We start from the raw sequence: 21817 nt of genomic DNA, 5'->3' as shown, positions 1-21817 counted from the left end.
TCATCTATGTTCTTGTTTAAGTGAAATTCCTAAAAGATTGTGCAATTCCATTTATAAAATGGCAATGCAAACGTATTCAAAAAGAAAGGCAGAAGCGGAATGGAGGCACCCTACATCTTAATGTTTTTTTGCAGGATTTTATGTGAGGATTTCAGTCTGTACACTTCAGCTGCTTCTGTTAGTCTCTCTATTTACCAAATAGAGAGATGGAAGTAGAAGTTAATGGCTTGTTAGGATTTCTCATCATTTAAATTAACACATGCTTTACTTTTTATAAAATGTGAACCAAATTTTGTTTTTTTTCTTGTGAATTCACTTCTGTATTTGATTTTTTCAGAAATAAATCTCTGATCCTGTTTCTCTCTGTGCTTCTGGGTTGTGTGCATGCGTGTGTCTGTACGTGGGCACGCCTGGGTGGTGGTCTCTCATCTCTCCCACTTCACACTCTTCACTAAATGCATTTCAGTAGTTGCTTAAAGAGGAGAAAATCCATCAGTTTACAATAGCGTGTTGATACATTTTTTGATTTTATTTTTTAACTTGTGGCTTCTTTAGTACTTTTAAGATGGTAAAGAGGATAGATTTGGCTTTTTTTGGGGGGGCGGGGGAGTATATTTTGTTTGGTTTTACTTTTATGTATGTGCTTGCAGTACGTTCTAATGTTCATCACAGTAATGGTGAATATTAAAATTTGACTGATGGGAAAGATTATGAACTTCTCATATTCCAAAGGGAAAGAGCCTGGAGTCTGTATTCCCAGGGTCATTGCAGTTCCATACTTAAAATTTCATTGTAAGTGATTCTGAGAAACTCTCCAGAGTGTGCTGCTGCTGCCTGCCAGCCTGTGCACCGCGTCGGGAGGAGCAGAGCTGGCTGGTACCAGGCGCGTTGGCTCTGCCACCCACTCCTGTCCCCTCGGACCGCTGGGTCTTTGGGTGTCTCCCTCCACTCTAAGGGGGTGGAGGTTAGAGTCAACCACTCTGAGCTTGACTGCAGTTGTCCAGCGTGTCGTTTTCACCAGCTGAAATTGGTAATAAAGTAAAACATCAGTACATGGTAGAACTGAAGAAGCAAATTAACATATGCAAAGCAGCTGCTTGGAACTAGGAAGCTGCCTCCAGCCAGCCCAAAGGAGGTCACGCTCTCCCTTACAAAAGGGAAGAAACTTTTATCAAAAGGCAAGAACTGTGTGACTGTAAATGTGATTTCTGGACAGGAAAGGGAGATTTAGTAAACTCTGGAACAATACGTACGATCCCAACCTAAAACATCGCAAGATTGTAACATTCCCTAAAACACTAGGGGCTAACCAGTGAGTGTTGGTGGGTACTGCCAGCCATACTCTGTGAACGCAGCGGCAGGCAGGCGCAATTTTGTTCCTGATGGGTTGTGTACAGGCTAGGTTGAAATGCAGCAAAACTCTTACTCAACAGAATTGTCCTAAAAGCGGTGGGATACGAAATGGCCAAGACAGGATAAAATTTAATTTTCCAGTTGGAATATGGAGATTCAGCATTACAAATCTAGGTCACAGTAGTGACTTCTTTTTTTTAACTTTCCAGCCTGATGGAGTTCAGCCAAGGGAATTCATTTACTTCTGGCTTTAAGAAAAGAGCAAGGGAGCACCCTTGCTGATTTGTGAAGTGGAAATAGCATTTGCCTCAAAAGAGACTTCTGGTCAGTTGTCTTTAAAAGCTAGGAAGAAAAGAGTGTATTCCTGCAGAAACAATTGGAATTTGTGAAAGCCTTTTTAGAAATTAATGAATTGGTGGTGATTTAGGGCAAAATGTCTGAGATTTCCAACATGCTTGGTCTTACTTTCACTTTCAGATCTTCACTGGGAACAGCCCTGATGCCAGTGCAGGACCAGGCAAACATTAACTCAGGAAATCTGGTTTAATAGAATCGTGGGGTTTGCCACTTATGTTTCTCTTTTAGCAAAGAAGTGCTAGCTTTGAGGAGACGCCTGGTAACAGTTAAGCTAATAAATAAATGTGTGTGTGTACAAAGTGTTTCACTGTTTGTATGTGCGTGAATATTAGTATTATAAATAAACTGAATTTAAAGCATGTGTAGATGATATATCCTTGTGACTTGAGAAGAAAGACCACCGAGAAGTTCCGGTGAAGGCTTTACAGTTGCTTTCACATTCAGCTAATCTGATTGAAAGTAATGATTAGGTTTACTTAGGTTTACAGGGAAGACTTGCCAAATAATTGTTAGGTAGCATCTCTTTGCTGATGCAAACATATACATATGAGAATGTATAAAATATTAGTAAGTTGACAATTAAAGTAACTTGGGGTTTAGGAGTAAAGTGCTCTCAGGGAAACGGAGCTGTGCTTGAGAGCTGGAGTGTGATGTCACACTGCTAAAACTTGACATTTGGAGCGTTAGAAGTGAATTGCATTGTGGTGGCCCCTGCTCTAGTGCTTCCCTTCAAAATTCAGTATCTCAGTCTTCCACAGTAATTTATGGAGCTGAAACTTCCAAGTGTGGCAAGGTCAGACTAAGCGGTTCCTGCCGTGTCTTCCCACCCAGTGCTCTCCAGTGGCGCCGCGGTGCTGGGGCTGCCTGGGAGGTGCGGGAGGCGCGGGTCCCAGCGCAGCAGGTGTTTGCAGGAGCTGAGGTGGCCCAGCATTCCTTCTCGCGTTCCCTGAGGGAAGCGAATAGATAGTAGAGGTGTGATATAAATTCTGTCCAAGAAAAAGAAGATAGTCACTGACAGTTCCTAAATGTATTCCTTTTAATTACTAGTCCGTTGGAGTAACGTCCTGACAGGAAGAGCAGAGAAAGTGATTATCTAACAAGCTTGGGTTTGATTAGTGTTTTTGCTTAACTTGTACAGAAGCAAAGAGCATAGTGGTGTTAATTAGTGTATCACAGGTTTTGTATATGCTACACTGAAGAAGAATTTTGTCCCTTTTCCTAAAAGAAGGTATGTTTTCCTATAGCATTTTTATTATTTTTTAAACAGCCTGTTTGACTAAACTGTGGCAGAGTAATTGGAACTCCTTGGCAGAAAAATGGTACCCTTGCAGTTTTGTTTTTTTTTTTTTTTTATACTAGGCTTTTTTTAAATCTAGATCCTGCCTCTCTGCTGTTATTTAGTTGGAGATGAGTGTGCAGGGCAGGCAGGGCTGCGCAGGGTCACGCGCCGGGCATCCCTGCTGGGCTCGGCTGGCGGAGCAGCAGGCTCGCTGGGCGGCCCGTGGTGAACTGGTTAACCCGCACCAACAGAAACACCTGAATGAAATTCATACAAAGCACAGACCTCCTAAAGGCTCAGTAATGTCCATTTTCACCCTTTGCTACATGCATGAAGAGGTTTTGGAAGGCTGAGCAGAGAGACGAGCGTGACCGATAGGACCTTCGGGGGTCTGAGATTCCTGCTTCTGCAGGACAGGTGCTGGGCCAGGCTGCGCGGGGGCCGGGGACGGCGCGGAAGCGTGTGCTTGCTAGTGGCCTTGCGCAGGAGGAGTTTTAGGAAAGGTGCTGATTTTGTTAGTATAAATCATCTGGTAATTGGGAGGAGTGTGCTACAGGTTACCCCAGCCTTCAGGGCAGCAAAAAACTCATGCAGTGGCAGAGCTCTCAGTAAACTGTTTTGAAGAAAAAGCATTTCTTTTGCCCTTCTCGCTGAGAAGTAAAAATCCTGGTAAATTACTTCCCCGTGTTGCACATGGAAACAGGATTTGTTTTTTAAGCAATTCACACCTGTTATTTTCAACTGCTTTCTTCAGAACCATTAGTGGTTAGAAACTACTTTTGGTAGTAAAAAAATACTACATTTGCATAAATTCATTGAGCCCTTTTTCTGCCTGTACCTTTTACCATGGCATGTTTACATTTGGTAGTGTTAAATGAGTTTATTAGACTTCAAGTTCATTATATAAACCTGCTCTGTACAAGATCAAGAGTCTTTTTCCATTGTGCTTTAAAGTGAATGCAAAATTGATCACATGATGTTATACTTTGGAGGGCTTCTTCATTCGGGTTTTAATTATGGAACTGAACACAAGATAGAGTACATCTTGAGGTATGCACCTGAAAAAGTCTTTTTGCATACATTGCGGATTTAAAATTGGTGCAATTATGTCGGAGCTTTTTATAATAACTAATTTGGTTTTTACATAAATTTATCAATCTGTTTTGACAGAAATTAATGTTTGAGTTTGCATGGATATGCAAGTTCAGCTGGAGACAGGCATGAGGCTGTTTTCCTGTTTAAAGAAGTATCATTTAACCTTAAATCCATTTTCAGTGTGTGTGTGTACATATGTATATTTGTTACAGAAGCGAAACAGCTTGTTCAGATAATATCAGGCTGTATCATATACTATGAAAAAGCAGGTTATGAGCTGCCTTCTGTTTGTTAACAGTTTAATGCTAATTGCTTTTCCCTTTACGTTTACTCTCTGAAAAGCAGTTCATATTTGCACTGGATGGAGGAGGCAGGGAAGCACTGTTCCTCTTTATCCTGCAGGTTTCCTTCTCTGTCAGAAAGAGAATTCCAAAGTTTAATCTCAGCTATAAATCTTCTATCCATTAATATACACTTTTTATCTTTTTAGCTTTTCTGCGAATTAGTTTGGTTTTATTGGGGAGCTGCTTACGACATCTTTTTAATGGTCTGCTTTGACTTCCCAGAGCATCAGAGAACCAGAAAGGAGCTGGAGGGAAGAAGACCCCAATGTTGTGTGGTCAGTATCCGACCAAGAGTGAGGGGAAAGAGCTGAAGATAGTGGTACAGCCGGAAACCCAGCACAGGGCTCGTTACCTGACTGAAGGCAGCCGAGGCTCGGTGAAAGACCGGACACAACAAGGCTTTCCGACTGTGAAGGTAGGCTGCTTGGTGTTAGGTGATGTGGGGGCTCCTTCCCAAGGGATGCTTCAGTAGAATGGGAGCTGGTTCCGTTCAGACAGGCCTAGGATTGCTATTTTTAGAGGAAAGGGGGGAGACTTTGTAGTGTCTTTGCTGTAGAGACTGTACTGTATCTCTTTGTGCTGGTAGTAAGAAGCCTTACTTTCATCACAGAGTTACAGGAGGAAGGAATCTGTGTTGAGACAGTGATATATGATCTGTGATGTGTGTCCTGTTAGACTACAATTCCACAAACGGTGTAAATAGACACTCGAAGCGTACAAAACTAGGATAGTGAAATGCTGTAACTGTTTGATTGCTGATGACAGTGGGTCGTCATTATGCCTTTTTGGTAAGGACATAAAAGTAGTTTTCATTTAAAAATATAAAAGTGGGGCTGTTTATTTTATTTTTATTTTTGCGTTTTTTTTTTTAGTGAGAAGTATTTGAATCCACATATCCAGTGTCTGTCTTTCAAGCAGAGTTGTAAACATCTGACTGAGGTGTAGTTTACGGGTCATACTGCTCAGTGTGGTTAGCTGTATTGAGGTACATGGGACTAGTAAAACTGGAGAATGAGGGGAAGGAAAGGTGAAGTGGTTGTATGCACTTGTAACAAATGCAGCCCGTTTCCCGTATAGACTTCGGTGACCTGAAGTTGAGGTGTTGATGGTCACTTGCTCTGAGGCAGGGGTGAGCGGTACACAGGGCTGAATGGTGTCCTTCATCCTTCTGATCAAGGGGAAGGATCTGGATGGAGCAGATGCAGACGGGAAGCCAGGGCCTGGCTGCATAGCTGGTTTCTCCAGCGAGCATTTGGTTTCTTTGTCTTGCTTCATTTGGAGGGGAGGAAAGGACGACTGATGTAATTCATCTTTATTCAAAGAGGGGAAAAAATTGTTCAGGATTGTGCTTGCCAGGCTGGTGAAGAGGGCTTTACTGTAAGTTCGTCAGAAGATGGGGACCAAAGCCTGGAAGTAAAAGAGGAACTACAAATAGGGGAGAAACAGAAGGAAGCCAGCCACAAAGAGATCTTTCACGCTGCTGCTCAGAAGGGAGAAGGCGTGAAGGCTGTCCTCCAGTGACTGCACGCTAACGCACAGAGTGTGAATTTGCAGGTCTGGTTTCTTCCCTTGTGTAGCCACAGGGCTGTGACTTGACTGGAATCACAGAGACCTGAGGTAGCGTGCGTTGCTGGAACACAGTTGTGGATGTGCACCAGCTGTTTAGGAAGAAAAAAGGAAGTCGCATATCGTAGGGAGCTCCCCGACTGTGCAGACCTCCAGCATGAGATTGGAGACTGGCCTGTTGAGAGCAGAGGAGGAAGTTCAGGGCTGGTTTGGTATCTGTTACAGACTGCCTGACTGGGAAGACAATAGGTGATGCTTTCTATAGATAGTGAACAGGAGCATCCTGCACACAGACCTCTCCTGGCATGAAAGGTTTCAGCCATCTGTCCATCTGCAAGGATGGCTGCATAGCCTGGTGGAAGCGATGGAAGAACTCGAGGACTGTGCTTGTTAAGGTTTCCGAACACAGGTGGTAGAGAGGCTTACCAGGAGAGAGGCTTTACTTGACGTGCACAGAAGCAAACAGACGAACTGGTGTCAAATACCATCACAGAAGTTGTAGCGACCACGGTATGAATGTGAGAGTGGACGCTGCACTGAATACAGGCCAGCATTGCACACTCACTGGAACTGAGGCAAATGGCATACTGGTCATATTGGGAGTAGTGAGACCAGCAGGTTGAGTGAGTAGACCACTATATTTGTTGTCATACAAATAAGAAGGGTGAAAGACATTTCCTTTCATAGTTCTTCTTAGTTATGCCACTTTGAGAAGGCAGCAAAGCAGTTCTTAATCCAAACTAATTTACCAGGTCCAGAAAGAAATGTTTGTTTATGATACAGCTTTTAAAATTTTTGCTGACTGCTGCTGACAGAGTATAGAAGTATATTTATCTTTAAAGTCCTGTTCAGCAGTGTTAAAAACATCTCTGGCACTTGGCTCAGTTCTCCTGAGTAATGCAGAAATCCAGTAAAGTTTCGTAAGAAAAGATTCATTCATATAGTCCTGTTGCTATGGTGATCTAGTGCTCATTTATGTGAATTTTCTTAATGGGCCTTTGTTCATCTGAATTTAATTCCTTTCCCAGTTACCCTTTAGCACCCAGCAGTGAACATTCTGTTTGGAAGAGTCTCGTGTTACTGAATTCCTGGAAGCTCAAGCTCACTTTACCAGTGGGCAAACTAGTTCATACCCTGCCTGTAAAAGTCTGCCAGGGCTGGACAGATGAAATGGGCCAGTGGGTCTTCAGGCAGTCTGAGCTAGTAGGAAAAATATGTAAAAGGACAAGAGAGGGCTTTTTGTTTCGTTTGTGTGTTGTGGGTTTTTTTTTTTTTTGGGGTGTTCTAAAGATGGGGATGAACAGTGTACAAGTGCTGCTAGTTCAGCAGAGATCTGGTGGTTGCTGTTCCTGGCAGCACCTGTGACGGGCGACCACTCCGACTGCATCGCTCTTAAGCAGACTGAGGAGGAGAAGCAGGTTCTGTGGCCCTTTAAAGAAAACAGTGTTATTTGATGATTTAGGATGAGAGAGCCTACAATCGATATGCAATTTAAAATTGTATCAACGAATCGTAGTAGAGTGACTTGTCTGGCAAAAGAAAGATTATCCTGACTGCAGAGGGTCAGCGGAGGTATTCCAGCCATCAGTCGCAGGTTTGTGTCTTTTCTTGCTAGCAGTGTTGCAAAGCTGGAGCAGTTACCATCTAGAAGATGGGAGACGCTCTTGCGCACCTTTAGTATCTTCTAACCAGAACACTGGGGAAGAAAAGCCGCACTGGTTAGCTGTGGTGACGCTGTTTCTAGCCAAGGAGATCTTGGTGATGTGACACAGACTGTTCATTCAGCTTTCCGTCCAAGAGAGATTCAATGGTGGAATGTCAGAGTACCCTTTACTGCCCTTTGCTTTCTTTTGACCATCTGGTGAAATTAAGTCCCTTGTTGGCTGTTTTCACGCTCTCTTGTTTATTAGTGCTGTCCTGGATTTTGAGTTCAGTGATATGCACTAGACCTGTTAGGGTGGTTCATGTGGGGGAGCCTGTGCTAGGCCACCTCCAGAAATATTTTGGCTTTGCCCATCCGTAACAGTCATAATCCACCTGTCTGCTGTAAGCTAAGTGCTCCTTTTGGGCACAAGAAGCATACTATGATTTTATCAGTATTTGTTGGTTGTTGGGTTTTTTTGTTCTTTTTTTTTTAAATTTGCTTTTTCCCCCCCCTAATTTGCTAAGAACTTAATTTTCTAGGTATGTCAGGGACTAATCCCCTAAGAGATCCTCTGGAGGATTCTGCTTTCATTTGCAAACTCTTACTGGTAAAGATTGAGCATCTTTCTGCAAGTAGACTGGGCTCCCAGGCTTAGGAGGAAACGTAATATTGTCACCCAGAAATCCTCTAGCAACAATTGTGGCTTAATGAAAACATGAAAAATACTTGTTTTATCTCCTTGTGGAATGCTGTGGCAAAGAATTTCCACCTCTGGCCTGGGAATTTGGCAGAAATCTAGTGTTTCTTTTTCACTTGGACTATTTTATTACCTAAAAAGTGTAAGAGAGGTTACTTTGTAATGCAGTATCCAGCTTTACTTCAAGACTACTTCTACCTCAGAGTATTTTTAGCATATAGCACCACAGTGGGGTTCTGCTAATGAAAAAAGCATTAGAAGGACACAGATCCTTCGTGCTAGGATGTCAATGTTACAAAAACAAACACGTTTTTCACTAACATGTTCTGGGGTAATTACGGCTTGCACACCAGACTGCTAAATCATTATGTGAAATGTACATCTGATCAGCTTTTATTTATTGTTTCAGTAAGTGAATCCTGACACTGTTCATAAACTTTAAGTAGGAGATGTCAAGTTGCCAATTTTTATTGTGGTGTCTGAGGGAAAACTAGGTTTGTGTGGTTGGGCTGTGCAATCATTCATCCCATTCCTGCCTCTGCTTCCCCCCTCACCCTGTTCTGACTCACCCAGTGGTTTTGCAAGTGTTAGACAGTTTTATTCTGGTTTCACAAAAATTGCAAGGTGCTGCTGGCATGAAGATGGGATCCTAGAAGTGTAGCATGCTAATTGATTGATTTGCACATACACACTGACCAACAAATTCTCATCAACACTGGAACCAACCACAGCAAGTGTTCTCTTTCTCAGCTGCCTGCTGGATGTAGGTGCTGGGGGGAAGGAGGATCCTGGCAAGAGACAGGGAAATAGTCACGGCTGGGGTGGGAGTAAGGGGTTATAAGAGACCTGAAAGTTGAAGTTAGGATAATTCTGTGTGAAGGCGAATAGGATTCAAGCAGGTTTAAAATAAACTATTATTAATAATTAAAAAAAAAAAAACAAACCAGTTTATTAAATGCTGACTTGTCTTTTAATGGAAGAACAAATGAAAAAAGATAAAAAATATTTGCATTTTGTTCATAAACTAGATGAAAGATTTTTGTTGCTTCTTCCCTTAGGGTTGTTTCCAACAACACTGGAAGCAGAGTCACTTCATATTCTGCTCCGTAAAATGTTTCCTGTTTCAATTAAGAGGCATTTCTGGCCAATTGATATATTTTATTTGTGTTGCCATGTTTCAGCTGGAAGGTCACAACGAGCCGGTGGTGCTGCAGGTATTCGTGGGTAATGACTCCGGTCGAGTGAAGCCGCATGGGTTCTACCAGGCCTGCAGGGTTACCGGGAGAAACACCACTCCCTGTAAAGAAGTGGATATAGAGGGAACTACTGTTATTGAGGTCGGACTGGACCCAAGCAACAATATGACACTTGCGTGAGTAACTTTTTTTAAAAAATATTTTCATTTATTAGCTTGTTTTCAGAAACTGATTTTCCTTTTTCAATGGAATTGGTTGGTAGCTAAATGTCTGAACATCTTGGCACACACCAGGCACTTAGTGAAGCTGAGTGTGTAAGAAAAACTTTTAAATTGCATTCTGCATTTGTTTATTATATTGAATGCTTAAATCTGGTCTCCTTAAGCTGTATCAATTACCTTTGTTACATTAGTTCTGTGTTCTGGTTGATCAATAATGTGCATATTCAAGCATTAGTTGAACTATAAACTGGTCGCTGATTCTGCTGGTTGTCTTGTCTTCTAACAAGTGCAGAATTGCTAATTGGAAGGGGGAAGGAGTATATTGGCCCAGACAGCTGGAGCTGTGGCTAGTGAGGCTAGACTTTGGCTTTTCTTCTCTCTTGCTTTGCTTGTTCCATTTCTATCGTTTCCACCAGATAGTCCTTTCTCACGGAAGCCTCCTGCTTTGCCATTGTTACACAGCTTGTCTGGTCGGGTATAGGCGGTGTTTGGGACACACTTTACAGATGCCCGTAGGCAGTGTTCCGCTGCTGCTGAGGAGGGTTGCGCTTGGTCTGATGGCAGTAGCTGATTTTTGAGCAAGTGTGTTCATCTGCCTGCGTGGTTTTCAGATCTCACAAGAAACTTCAGATATTAAATTATTCTCTTACAGGCTTTTCACATGTATCTTAATGTATAGAAAGGGAGTGATCTTTCAAAGTATTCTTTCTGGTTGAATGACTCTTTTTTTTTTTTTTTTTTTGTAATGGGTATGTGGTTTCAAGCTGCCACTTTTTACTTAAAGCTTGTCTTGTTTCAGGAGAAGAAACGTTTATTCAGTTTACAGTGTCCACTTCTTAAGCAGGATAATAGTTTGCCAGTAGACTGAATCTATTTGATTTTTTAAAATACAGGACATATTCCCACGATAAGTTCAGAAACTGCCTCTTAAAGAGTAATTTTATAATTGTCCTCAAGTGTTAATGTAAAACCATGTAAGTATAGAGATACTAGAAAGATGAATTTGGAGTTATCTAGGAAGAAAAGTTTTGCCTAGGCTGTTTTCTCAAAAGATACCTTGATGTCTCAAAAGAAGTCTTCCTAGTATTTCAGTGATGCTGTAGCACCTCTCTGATGGTGGTAATGCCAGTGCCACCTTCTGAATCACGCTCTCCTCCTCTGCTCCCTAGCTGTTGCTTGCTGGCCCTCATGCAGCGCAAAAATTCATTGTAGTCAAATTAGACGTCAGAGGGTCCCTGTGCTTTTTGGATGTAGAGCCTAAGGATTGGTAAAATTACAATATTCTTCTTCCCTAACACATCAGACTGTGTTTGGTGGTCGGATTTTGTTGTTGTTGTTATCTATTGCTTGAAACCATTTTGCATCTAGCATGTCTTTCTGAAAGTTAGCACTGCGTCTCCCTCTCACCCATATATTTCACATAGCACCACAGTTATGGTATGATGTATCACTTCCAAGGTCCACTGAGCATAAAAAAATAATATGACTACAGTAAGTTTTCTTCTAGTACTGCTTTAAGCGTATGCAGGATATCTTGTAGTGATAATCCTACAAACCCAGATCTAGCCCCGGGACTGGAAGAATGAAGATCTGCGATTATAAATTGAATGTTTACCAGAATTACTTTGTTACATTGCATTTTATGTTTTATTTGTGCTACTTTCATATCCCTTCCTGTCATGATTCATCATCCAAATTATGTAGGGTTGCATTGAAAACCAGGCTATATAATGAGAAAGCTCATCCAGAGATTTCATGTAAATAAAAAACCTGCTCTAATAATATTTCCGTAATTACTTCAAGAGTTTTGACTTTATGGTTTATGTAACTAGTCGATTAAAGATGCTGAACTTAATAAACTCTATTAAACTGTTAACTATTTTGTGTTGTTAGGGTTGATTGTGTGGGAATACTGAAGCTGAGAAATGCTGATGTTGAAGCTAGGATAGGGATTGCTGGCTCAAAGAAAAAAAGCACACGTGCTAGGCTGGTATTCCGTGTTAACATCACGCGCAAAGATGGTTCAACTTTGACTCTTCAGACACCTTCTTCCCCAATTTTGTGCAGTAAGTATCAAAATAAAAAGCTGTTATTGTAGGATTCTAGATTTTAGTATGATTGTCATAAAATGCCTTGGAGAGGAAAAAAATACTCCGATGTTAATATGTGATTATTTCAGAATTGCTATGGCTAAGATCCCATGGATTGATTTTTATTTGGGATGAGGTGTTAGTGAAATGGCTGACCAATATTTAGAAGTAGTTATAAATTTTGCGATCTTTTATTAAATTAATTTTTGCCTTTTAAAAAGTCGGAATTTTTGTCATGTTTGCTTTGAACTACTTCTATGACTTTTTTGATACGGGTTTTAATCTCTTCTGTATTGTCACGTTCATGTCAGCTTTCGGTCATAGCAAGGGCCTCCTGGTAAGTTAGGAAGCATGGCTCTTTACAGTTGTGGTAGTTCATTGGGCCAGAGCTGCGTCTGTTCTGGTCCAGTGCAAGAGTGAAACTTGCAATAGTTTTTTACTAAAATGCTCTGTTTAGCACGGAGCACAGATGGCTGTGATGACGGGTTAAGTTACACTGAACAACAGGGAAGACGAAATCAGGGGCGATTGCAGTACCTCAGGGGCTGCCTGTGCTTGTAGAGTCTGCAGTGACTTCCAGTTATGGGGAATTCTGCTTATTTGTCAAAGAGAAAAGAGGGGGAAATGTGTTCAGTACAGTTGTTGATGGGATTATTGATACATCTTGATGAACAAGATGGTAGAAGAGGTTTTTCTCCATGCGTGGAGCACAGTGTGAATATGCAAGCTCCTGGTTGCTTGTGTTGTCTTCTTTCCGTTGTATAGAAAGGTGGTTTGGTTGGTTTTTTTTGTGTGTGTGAGTTGGTTTTTTTTCTAAATGCTGTCGGTACATATTGTGTCAGGGCTCCTATTCAACTCATCAGAAACTGGAGCTTTGTTGCCAGTGAAAGAACAGATTGCAAGAGGAGATAATTAAAAACATGTGAGCTTCCACATCAGATACCACCGTGCGATTCCAGTGCTGCAGGCAACGGGTGATTTGGCAGATGTGGCATGTAGCCCGTCTCTCCTTCCAGTATTCTGCTCTCTCAGAGAATGCCTCTGCAAGACTTGGGGAGAGCAGGAACTCTGCACAAACCCTGAAAAGGCTGATAACCACAGACGTGTCCTGAGGAGGCAGGGGAGGACTCTACTCCTGTCTTCAGCCGTGTGCTAGGCTTTAGGCAATAGCTTGATTTTGGTGGCTTTTCCAGAAGGGTCAGCTTGAGGTGTTCCCATCACTTTTTTTTTTCTTCTTCCTCCTGCTGTTTTTTGCTAGATCTTTCTTTTTCCAGTGTTTTTTAAACTAGTGGGGTTCTCGGATTTATGCATTTATGTTATTGGAAATATATGTAAGTACATTTGCTAGAAATATGGTTGTCTCCATAGCTCCATTTCAGTCAGTATAGCATCGTAGGATCTGATCCTAATTTTCAGATTTAAGAAAAAAACATTTTCTATAAATTTTCAAAAAGCTGTTTCTGTATACTTCTTGTTTATATCGTTAACTTAGTGGTTAAAGAGAAAATTATTTAAATCATAGCAGAAATGGGAATGGAAATCATCTGGTGTTTTCTTAAACATGTAACAATCCCAAACTGGCTATTTTAAGTGGAAGCTGAGAGTCTGAGATGGTTTAGAGACCGATTTTAAAATAGGCTGTTTAGCTAAAAAAAAAAAAAAAAAAAAAAAAAAAAGCTGTATTTGGTGCACTTCCTGCTTAGCTTGTTGGTAAGGCCGTTCCAGTATTTTTGTGAGGGTCCCTTCTAGTCTTCATGCTCTCATGGCTGAATGCATCCCTTTTATACCCATAACATTAGTAGCTACGTTTTGAGATGTGGGCAGTGAGTAAAAAGCAGAATATATGAGAGGGATGACATGCTAAGGGCCATTAGAAGAAAAGGAAGAAGGAAAGAAGGAAGCAAGCTATTCTTCCATAGATAAGGTTCTAAAAAGAAAACACCACCAAACCCAAAACTGTGAAGAGTAAATTTGGTTTGTTTTTAACAAGCTGGAGTTTGGTCAGTTGCTAAGAAAATCTTGCTAATTGTATGAGTTGCTAAGAGATTGCCCAGGAATTTTATAGCATCTCCATTGCTCGAAGTGTAAAACAAAGAAACAAACTACTCTGGTTAGACTTGTGTCTTTGAGGAGTGATGTGGGTAAAACTGCTCACGATGTGAAGGTTGAGAGGGAATTCTTGAGGCTCTTTCCAGGCTTGCTTTTCAGGATTCTGTGCTTCTGCTGTCTTAACTTACTCCAAAGTTACAGTGACTTGCAGTAGACCTTAGCCAACCAAATAATGCTAATACTGGCTGATCAATATGGCATACAATTTACTGTTTATTGAGTTATTTGTTAATATAAATCATCTCCTCAGGCGCGTTACAGCTGATTTGTTTGCTGCATACATTTTCCTACAGATGCATACTGTACCTTCTCATATTAAGGTTTGCATTTTCACTCATCAGAGCCTGTTCCTGTTGGGTTTGATAACTACTATTGCCATCAAAGTTGCAATTATGTTCCTAAAACCGTAGGAAAGACATTAAGTGGATGCAGGCTCTTTATTTAAGGTCTATGTTTTAAGTAGGCTTTGTTAACTTGCTAGCAAACCTAAATCCAGTTACTCTTTTCAGAAGTTCATGTGCCTTGAGCATATTTAGTCGTTGCGTAATGGTTGCCTAGGAACCCGCTGCAACAGTTGTAGAAAAATCCTTTCTGAAAGGTCATTAAATAATTTGGAGTGCTACAGAATGTATGTTCTTCTGTGTGCTAAGCCCAGAGAATATTGTTACTAAACACTGAAAGTGGGCCATGGAAGTGCAAAGCACAAGTACAGGCTTATGCCCCTAGGATTTTATGGCGAATAGAAAAGGTTGTTAAGAAACCTGTATTAGAAAGTGGAATTAATTTATACTAAATGTGCAAAGTGTATTATTTTAAAATGAATGTCTACTTGAATTTTTTGGTGCTCATTTTCATTTAACACACATGGTCTTCTTTGTTCTATGCTTTAAAAAGCATAGACATAGTTTGCAGCAAAGACTGTTTGTAATCTGCGTTGTGTGAAACTTCACCTGAGTCGCTGGCTGAGGCAGAGGTTTCCAGGGATGTGTAGCTGTCAGCCGCGGTCTCTTGGCTGGTTTATGGGCTATAAATTGCTACAATCCTAACTACAGAGACACGACTCTTGCAAGGATTTGTATTAGCTGAAATACATGCATCTAGAAAGTCATAGAATCATGGAATGGGTTGGGTTGGAAGGAACCATAAATGTCACCTAGTTCCAGCCCCCTGCCATGGGCAGGGACACCTGCCGCTCGCTCAAGTTGCTCAAAGCCTTGGGTTAGTTCTTGCACCAGCCAGACAGCTGTGTCTACTAAAAAAAAAAAAAAAATCTGTAAAAAAACAGGTAATACAGGAATTACTACTTCTACCTTTTTGCACAACAGAACGAAATAAACTTCATTAAAAAAAAAATAAGTTTTTATGACCTTAAGAATAAATTTGAAGGTGTGCTTCAGCTGTGTCTGAGGGCTGATGCATTCGTTTATTGCTCTTTATGCCAGGAGATTACAGAACCAAATTTTCTTTCCTTCTGAACCCTTCTTGAGCTTTAGCTCCAGCACTAAAAGTTTTGTTGTGCAGATTTAATAAATGCAGGAGAAAAGGGAAAAGATTAGTGGATCATTTATTTACCTAAATGTGATTTTTATTGAGGTCATTCTATTTAGTGTAGGAATGATAGAAACGGTTGTCTTCTGAAAAGTTTCATCATGAATGATATAGTAAAGGAAGAAGCTCAAGAATTATTTTGTTCTTTCCTTTATTCTCCTGTAAGTAAAAGCTTTTTGTTTTAGCTGTTGATATTTTCTTGATTTCAAACTGCGGGTTTTTTCAATTGCAGCTCAACCAGCAGGAGTTCCAGAGATCCTAAAGAAAAGTCTGCACAGTTGTTCAGTGAAGGGTGAAGAGGAAGTTTTTCTGATTGGCAAGAACTTTCTAAAGGGAACAAAAGTGATTTTCCAAGAGAATGTTTCTGGTTAGTGTGAAAGTAATAATGGCTTGGCATGCTCTTTGGCATGATGTTTGGGTTTATGTTGGTTGATAAAGTTTAGCTTTAGAGAGCAAACTGAGCAGCAGAATCAAAGGCACTAAAATGAATTGATTTATATGGATATGCAATAAATTATTCTTTTCAACTTCCATTTAGATGAGAATTCTTGGAAGGCAGAAGCTGAAATAGACATGGAATTATTTCATCAGGTACTTCTGTATTATTATTATTATTGTTATTACTTTTTTTTTTTTTAAAAAAAAAGGACTCCAACTGTATTTCCAAAGAAAAATCAAATAAGCCTTTCCCTCTTCCTGTGCATTTCTAGAAATAATATTCCTTTTCTTCTAATAGGTTTTTCAGTGAGTCTGGTAGAATAGAATTGTTTTGGATTTATACAAGTATAATTGTTCAGTTTCTAACTGAGAACTTAGATACCACAGTATGCCGCGTATACCACAGTAGGAGTGTGGTATATGAACTTGGTGAGCAAGTCTTTGCCCTACCGTGTAATTAAAAGGCCTAATACAATTTTTCCAGTAGCTTTCCTAAGGACACATTAGATAACTACTGAGTGGAAATAGATTGTATGTACGCCATAGTCTTTGTACCTGGCTGAATTTCTGTTCCACTCTGAAATGTTTTGCGAAGTATTTGGTGCTGGGTTGTGGATTTTTTTGACACACAGAGTGTCTTTATGGACTGTTGGACTGAAATTATAGAAATTATTAGACGTAAATGATGTCCGACAAATGTCATCTTGCTCCCGCCTCTGAAGGCAGTATTCCATGCAGGCACTGGTGTAGAAATTGTTTCTTACTTCTAGCAGGGTAGACAGGTAGTTGGGGAATAGACAGATCACTAATCACTCTTACTGTTGATGAATGATTGCAGGCCTATTTTTTGATGTCTGCTCAGCGTTAAATCCTCTTAGGTGTGACATGAAACTGCATCCTCCATCTGTTCATGCTGAATACAAAGACCTGATTCAGCACAACAGTGAAGTGTCTGAGTCCAGCAGAATGTGATGGCAAACTGCAGTTCAGTAAGGCATGTTAGGCATAAGCTTATGTTTAAAGTACTGGACTTCATGTCTTTCCTTTCTGCACCTTCCGTTTGAGTTATAAACTGCCAGTGAGCATTGTATAGGCAGATAATTCAAATCTCTCTTCTGGCACAGGTTAGTTATCAGTTTATTTCACTGAAAATGTGACTTGATGTTTCCCCCAATGTCTTTGTTCTTTGTGGTGATCACTCTCTCCATTTGATGGATGTAAATACAATTAAGCTCAATAGTGATGAAATACAGTTTCTAATGTCTTATTTTCAAAATTATTTTTGCATTGCAGAACCACCTTATTGTGAAGGTGCCACCATATCATGACCAGCAAATAACCTCAGCTGTTTCTGTGGGAATATATGTGGTTACCAATGCTGGAAGATCACATGATGTGCAACCATTTACGTACACTCCAGATACATGTATGTAAAACTGAGAACTGGAAGAAGGAATGGGCAGTTTTACCTGCTAAGCATCTCATTTCTGATTTCATAGTATTTAGTCCATACAACAGAACTGTTAAGTAACGTGGATCTTTTCAAACTCCTCTTGCTGGTGAGGTTTGCTCTGTTAGGTAATAAAATCTAGAGGCTTTGCTTTTCTCGTTTATGTGGCAAGTATCTCAAATTTCAGCTGCATGGAGACAGGTGTTCTTACAAAGTAGCATCCATTTCTAGTATAAGGCTCAAAATGAACTGAGCACGAAAAAAGTATACATATTGCATACAGTGCACCAAATGCAACCAAAAGATAGCACCAAGCTTTATCCTAAGGAAAGTTGAAGTTTGACAATATCATGTATTTTTGTTTGTTTATTTATTGATTTAGAATACACACTGCAAAGTTTGTGTGGTTTTCAGAGGACCTTTATTTCTTTAAGATATAAGTAACTGGTTTGGTTTGCTTTGGTTTTTTTTGCTTGTTTTTTGTTTTAACATAAGGAAGTTCTCAATGTGTTTTGTCTCAACAGCTGGTACTCTGAATGTTAATGTGAAGAAGGAAATCTCCAGCCCAGCCCAACATTGTTCTTTTGAAGAGGCTATAAAAGGTACTAAATTGATTCTTATCATTGTTATTAATAATTTAACTATAAATTCTTGCCCAAATTTGGAGGAATGAATCAGACATCCTGTTGAAAATAAGTGTACTTGTGAAATCTGGCCATATTCTTACAGTGAGGTTTGTTTTCTGATTCTGAATATTTTACTTTATAACAGTATTCCTTTAAGTATATTGTAGCATGAACAGTATAGAACAATAACTTTGCAAAAAATAATATTAAAAAGAAATAGTTTCATTTTTTGTGCTTCAGGCCCTGCAGTCTAATCTTCCTTTAATATGCTTGCAAGTGAAGAAGAAAAAAGAAAGAAGCCTAAGATGGTAGTTAGTACAAAGGATTTAGAAACTGTGTAGTCTTGATTTAAGAAAAAACACATGTAAAGGTGGTGGTGGGGAAGAACTGAGCACTGAAAAATACAAAGATGCCAACTTGGTATTTTTCGGAAGCTGTCCGGTGGTGTTATAAGACTGCGTTCAGTGGGTCTAGTGAAGAACACTAATTCTGGCAATTTTAACTTACTCCCTTCAGGGAGGGCTTCCCCCCCGCCCCTGCCCGACCATTCTGTCCGTGCAAAGTTTGTCGTTTTGTTCTAAGGGACCAAGTTTTGGGTTTGCTTGGTTTTTAAGTGTGAAGTGAATTGATCCTTCAAATATTGAAATAGAGGAAGGAAATGTTTCTTACTTGACTGTTAAAACGATGGTAGTGTGCAAAGGTTAGTGGAAATTTCCATAGTCTGCTCTGGTGAAAGCGGGTTGAAAGGTAAGCAAATGCACAGTGTGATCACAAGTTTGATAGGAATCCATAGCTCCGGGTTAAAATCATGAAGCTCATGTTTGAAGTTAATAGCTTGGTCTTGGCAGGGGATATATTTACAAGTTGACTTTCAGCTTGTTAGGGAGGATAATACAAGATACGATGAGTTTAAACCTGCAGAGAGTATTTGGGGGAGAAATATGCAAAAATATTTAGGGCAATGAAGAAGCTGATAAAAAGGCTGGTTAGGCTTCTAGTAGCGAGATTAAAAAGATGAGGAAAATAATAACTACTGTATCAGGGCAAGCCTGACATCCATCTAATCTAGTATGGAGGCTTAACCAAGGGAAGAGACCAACTGCTTCAGGAGAACATCTGCTGTTCATAAGAACACAGCGTGCTATTTCTGTTACTTCATGTCCTCCATTTAATTTATCACATTTAATGTGATAAATCTTAATTTACTTTCTTGTGTGGGTTTTCTGCTAGCCAGCTCTTTTTCTGACAGTCATTCCTGTACCTCTTCTACTCTAGGTTGATCATGAACTAAAGTCAGACAATTTTGTCTGCTTTGTGTACTTTGTCTCTGGATATTTCCCAGCCTGTCCTTCCTCACGGTTCTGAATTGATAAAGACCAGGTGGGAATCCAGTGGGATGCTACTTCCTTGCTGTTTCCTTTCACTGGGAGCGAAATCCTAGAATTCACAGTTTCTTAAGTGGCATCATTTCCAGCAGTCCTGGCCAAATAGAAAGAACGGTTGTTGCTGGACACATGTACAGTTACGCGTTTTGCTGCAGGGCCTTTCTCTTCCTATCACAGGCAATTTTAATCTTTGTCTCTGGTATCTCTGAATATTTAGTAAAATAATTTCTATTAAAACACCTGTGTATGTAAAAAAGCCAAAACGTGACTTCCCAAAGCCAGTACAGATTCTTAGCTCTAATGTTTTTTGAGTCTGCAGATTTGACAGACTTGAATGACAAGTTACATTTCAAGACAACAAATCTATCATTCTAAGCTGTTCTGTAAAACTTGAAGGAGATGGAGATACATGGACAACGATGTAGTTCAGGTCTTTGCCTTCCAACAATGAAGTAGTGCTGGACCATTTTTTTAAGTGGTTAATGGTGGTTTCAGCTTCCAGTTTGCGAGTAAATGGAAAGAGGGGTGTGTATGTCTTGGTATTGGTGGTAACTATTCAGAAGTTCTCAACGAAGTGTATTACAAAAACATAGTACAAAATCAGGTGTTCCTCTGTTTTTGAAACTTTTTTTCATTATTAATCTCCTTTCTTTTTTTCATTCTTTCAAGCAAATACATCACTGTGAATGAACATAGCATTGCTAGTACCTAATCTGTATACCGTTGGGGTTTTTAAAAATTGCTTAGATAATTTTTTTATTGTTTCTGATGAACACAACATGATTAAGTACATAGAAGAGAAAAGCTTATAAATAGTGACTACATTATAGAAAAATATTAACTGGTGTCTTTAAATGTGCTGTGTGACTAGCTGTCCTGAAGTAGGTGTATTTTAGAGTAGTTTCATTCAAATTGTGTTCCCTGCCAGCAGCACAGCCCAGCACATCAGGTCACGGGGCTTGTATTTCTGGAGCCACCCCAAACCTGTGAGTTAACAGGAGGGAAAGAGTTTATTTGGGTGTCAGTATATTGACAACTGTTGCCGTACTGATGGCTGATAATTTATTGCTGAAGAGAGAAAATAACATTCCAGGAGAGAATCTTTGGTTTTACATAGCGTAAACACACGAGGACTGTAACTGAGGACGTGGCATACTCTTGATAGAAATTTGCAGAAAATTTACTGCCATGTTATTGTAAGATCTAAATTTGTTTAAAGCCTGGAGATCTGTTGCTTTATGTTGACGATTAATTCTTTAATTTACTTATAAGTACTTACGGAACTATGGTTTTTACAGGCTTTGCCATGGATTTGTTTTAAGCTCAATTTCAGCAGTATTTGAAATCAAGGCAGTATGATTCATTTACAGCAAAGATCTCAGTTTATGTAATATTTTTTGTGTGGATCGGGAAAAATTAAAACTAAAAAGATCTAATTAATTTTAAGAAGCCAGCTTTCTACATTAAAAAAGATAGACAATATAGGTTCTGCAAAGGCAGAATAACAACTTGCTCTTGCTACAGAGCTGACATGCAGATTTATCAAGTTTTTGCTTGATTAGTCCTTTAGCAGAACAAAAGTAGAGTCTAAATGCTTTGAGCATTCTGTTCATATGGTTATCTGAAAGCAGACATTTTTCAAAATAAAATAGAGAAGTTGTACACTTAAAGTGCAGTAAAGTTTAAAACCTGATAATTTGTGGACAGATGTCTTAAGCTGTTAGTTTGTAGTTCAGGCAGTTGGTGGATGGCTGTCCTGGTCTAGAAAGATAGGAAATGGAAGGAAATCAAAATACAGCATTGCTGTTAGTCTTAAAAATAACTGTTGAAGGTTTCAGGTTTTCTAGGATTATCTGTAGTATTCCAAGTATTTGAAGTATTCAAATGTTTGCAATGAGCCCTCTGCGTATTGGTGTCTTAGATGAGGATGAGAGCTCTTACGGTGGAACTGAAAAGTGAAACGGGAAGCAGGCACCACCAGAAACCCACTCTTTGCCTAGTGAATGTTAACGCTCCGTTGCCCTTCTTTTTTTATTTGTGATGGCAGCAGCGAAGGCCACTGGTTGTAACCTGGAGAAGGTGAACATTCTTCCTAGTGCCTTGATAACTCCACTCATGCCAAGCAGTATGATTAAGAGTGAAGATGTGGCTCCAATGGAAGTAAGTGCAGAAAAAAGATCTCCCCCTGTCTTCAAGGTAAGTTTGATAGTGATCTGAAGACAGTAGCTTTAATAGTCTTAGTTACATCTACCCATTAGCCCACATTCTAATAGTTGCAAGAGTAACACGCAGGAACAGTGTCATGTCTGAGATCCGTCGGGGTATAACGTGACAACAGAGCATGATTAAAATAATAGACGATTTCCTTTGAATGCTGGAACAAGATGTTACTTTCAAACAGAGTGGTTGATTGGTTAG

At 39.9% G+C, this 21817-nt stretch overlaps 1 protein-coding gene across 6 annotated transcripts in view; it reads left to right on the top strand.

Moving 5' to 3' along the window:
- NFAT5 (nuclear factor of activated T cells 5) overlaps nucleotides 1-21817 on the top strand; it is a 75837-nt gene that overhangs the window by 41543 nt on the left and 12477 nt on the right. For 3 of the 6 annotated variants that reach the window (XM_080365100.1, XM_080365099.1, XM_080365098.1), the window contains 8 exons: nucleotides 4651-4843; nucleotides 9518-9708; nucleotides 11647-11819; nucleotides 15733-15867; nucleotides 16039-16091; nucleotides 17232-17364; nucleotides 17913-17990; nucleotides 21447-21595. In XM_080365100.1, coding sequence (XP_080221226.1) covers nucleotides 4651-4843; nucleotides 9518-9708; nucleotides 11647-11819; nucleotides 15733-15867; nucleotides 16039-16091; nucleotides 17232-17364; nucleotides 17913-17990; nucleotides 21447-21595 — 1105 coding nt within the window. The remainder of the gene's footprint in view (nucleotides 1-4650; nucleotides 4844-9517; nucleotides 9709-11646; nucleotides 11820-15732; nucleotides 15868-16038; nucleotides 16092-17231; nucleotides 17365-17912; nucleotides 17991-21446; nucleotides 21596-21817) is intronic. The other 3 variants (XM_080365101.1, XM_080365097.1, XM_080365096.1) reach the window with 3 other exon arrangements.

This window comes from Falco punctatus (assembly GCF_963210335.1).
Source record: "Falco punctatus genome assembly, chromosome: 14".
NCBI classification, from domain to species: Eukaryota; Metazoa; Chordata; class Aves; order Falconiformes; family Falconidae; genus Falco; species Falco punctatus.
This window is presented reverse-complemented; position numbering and strand designations above follow the sequence as displayed.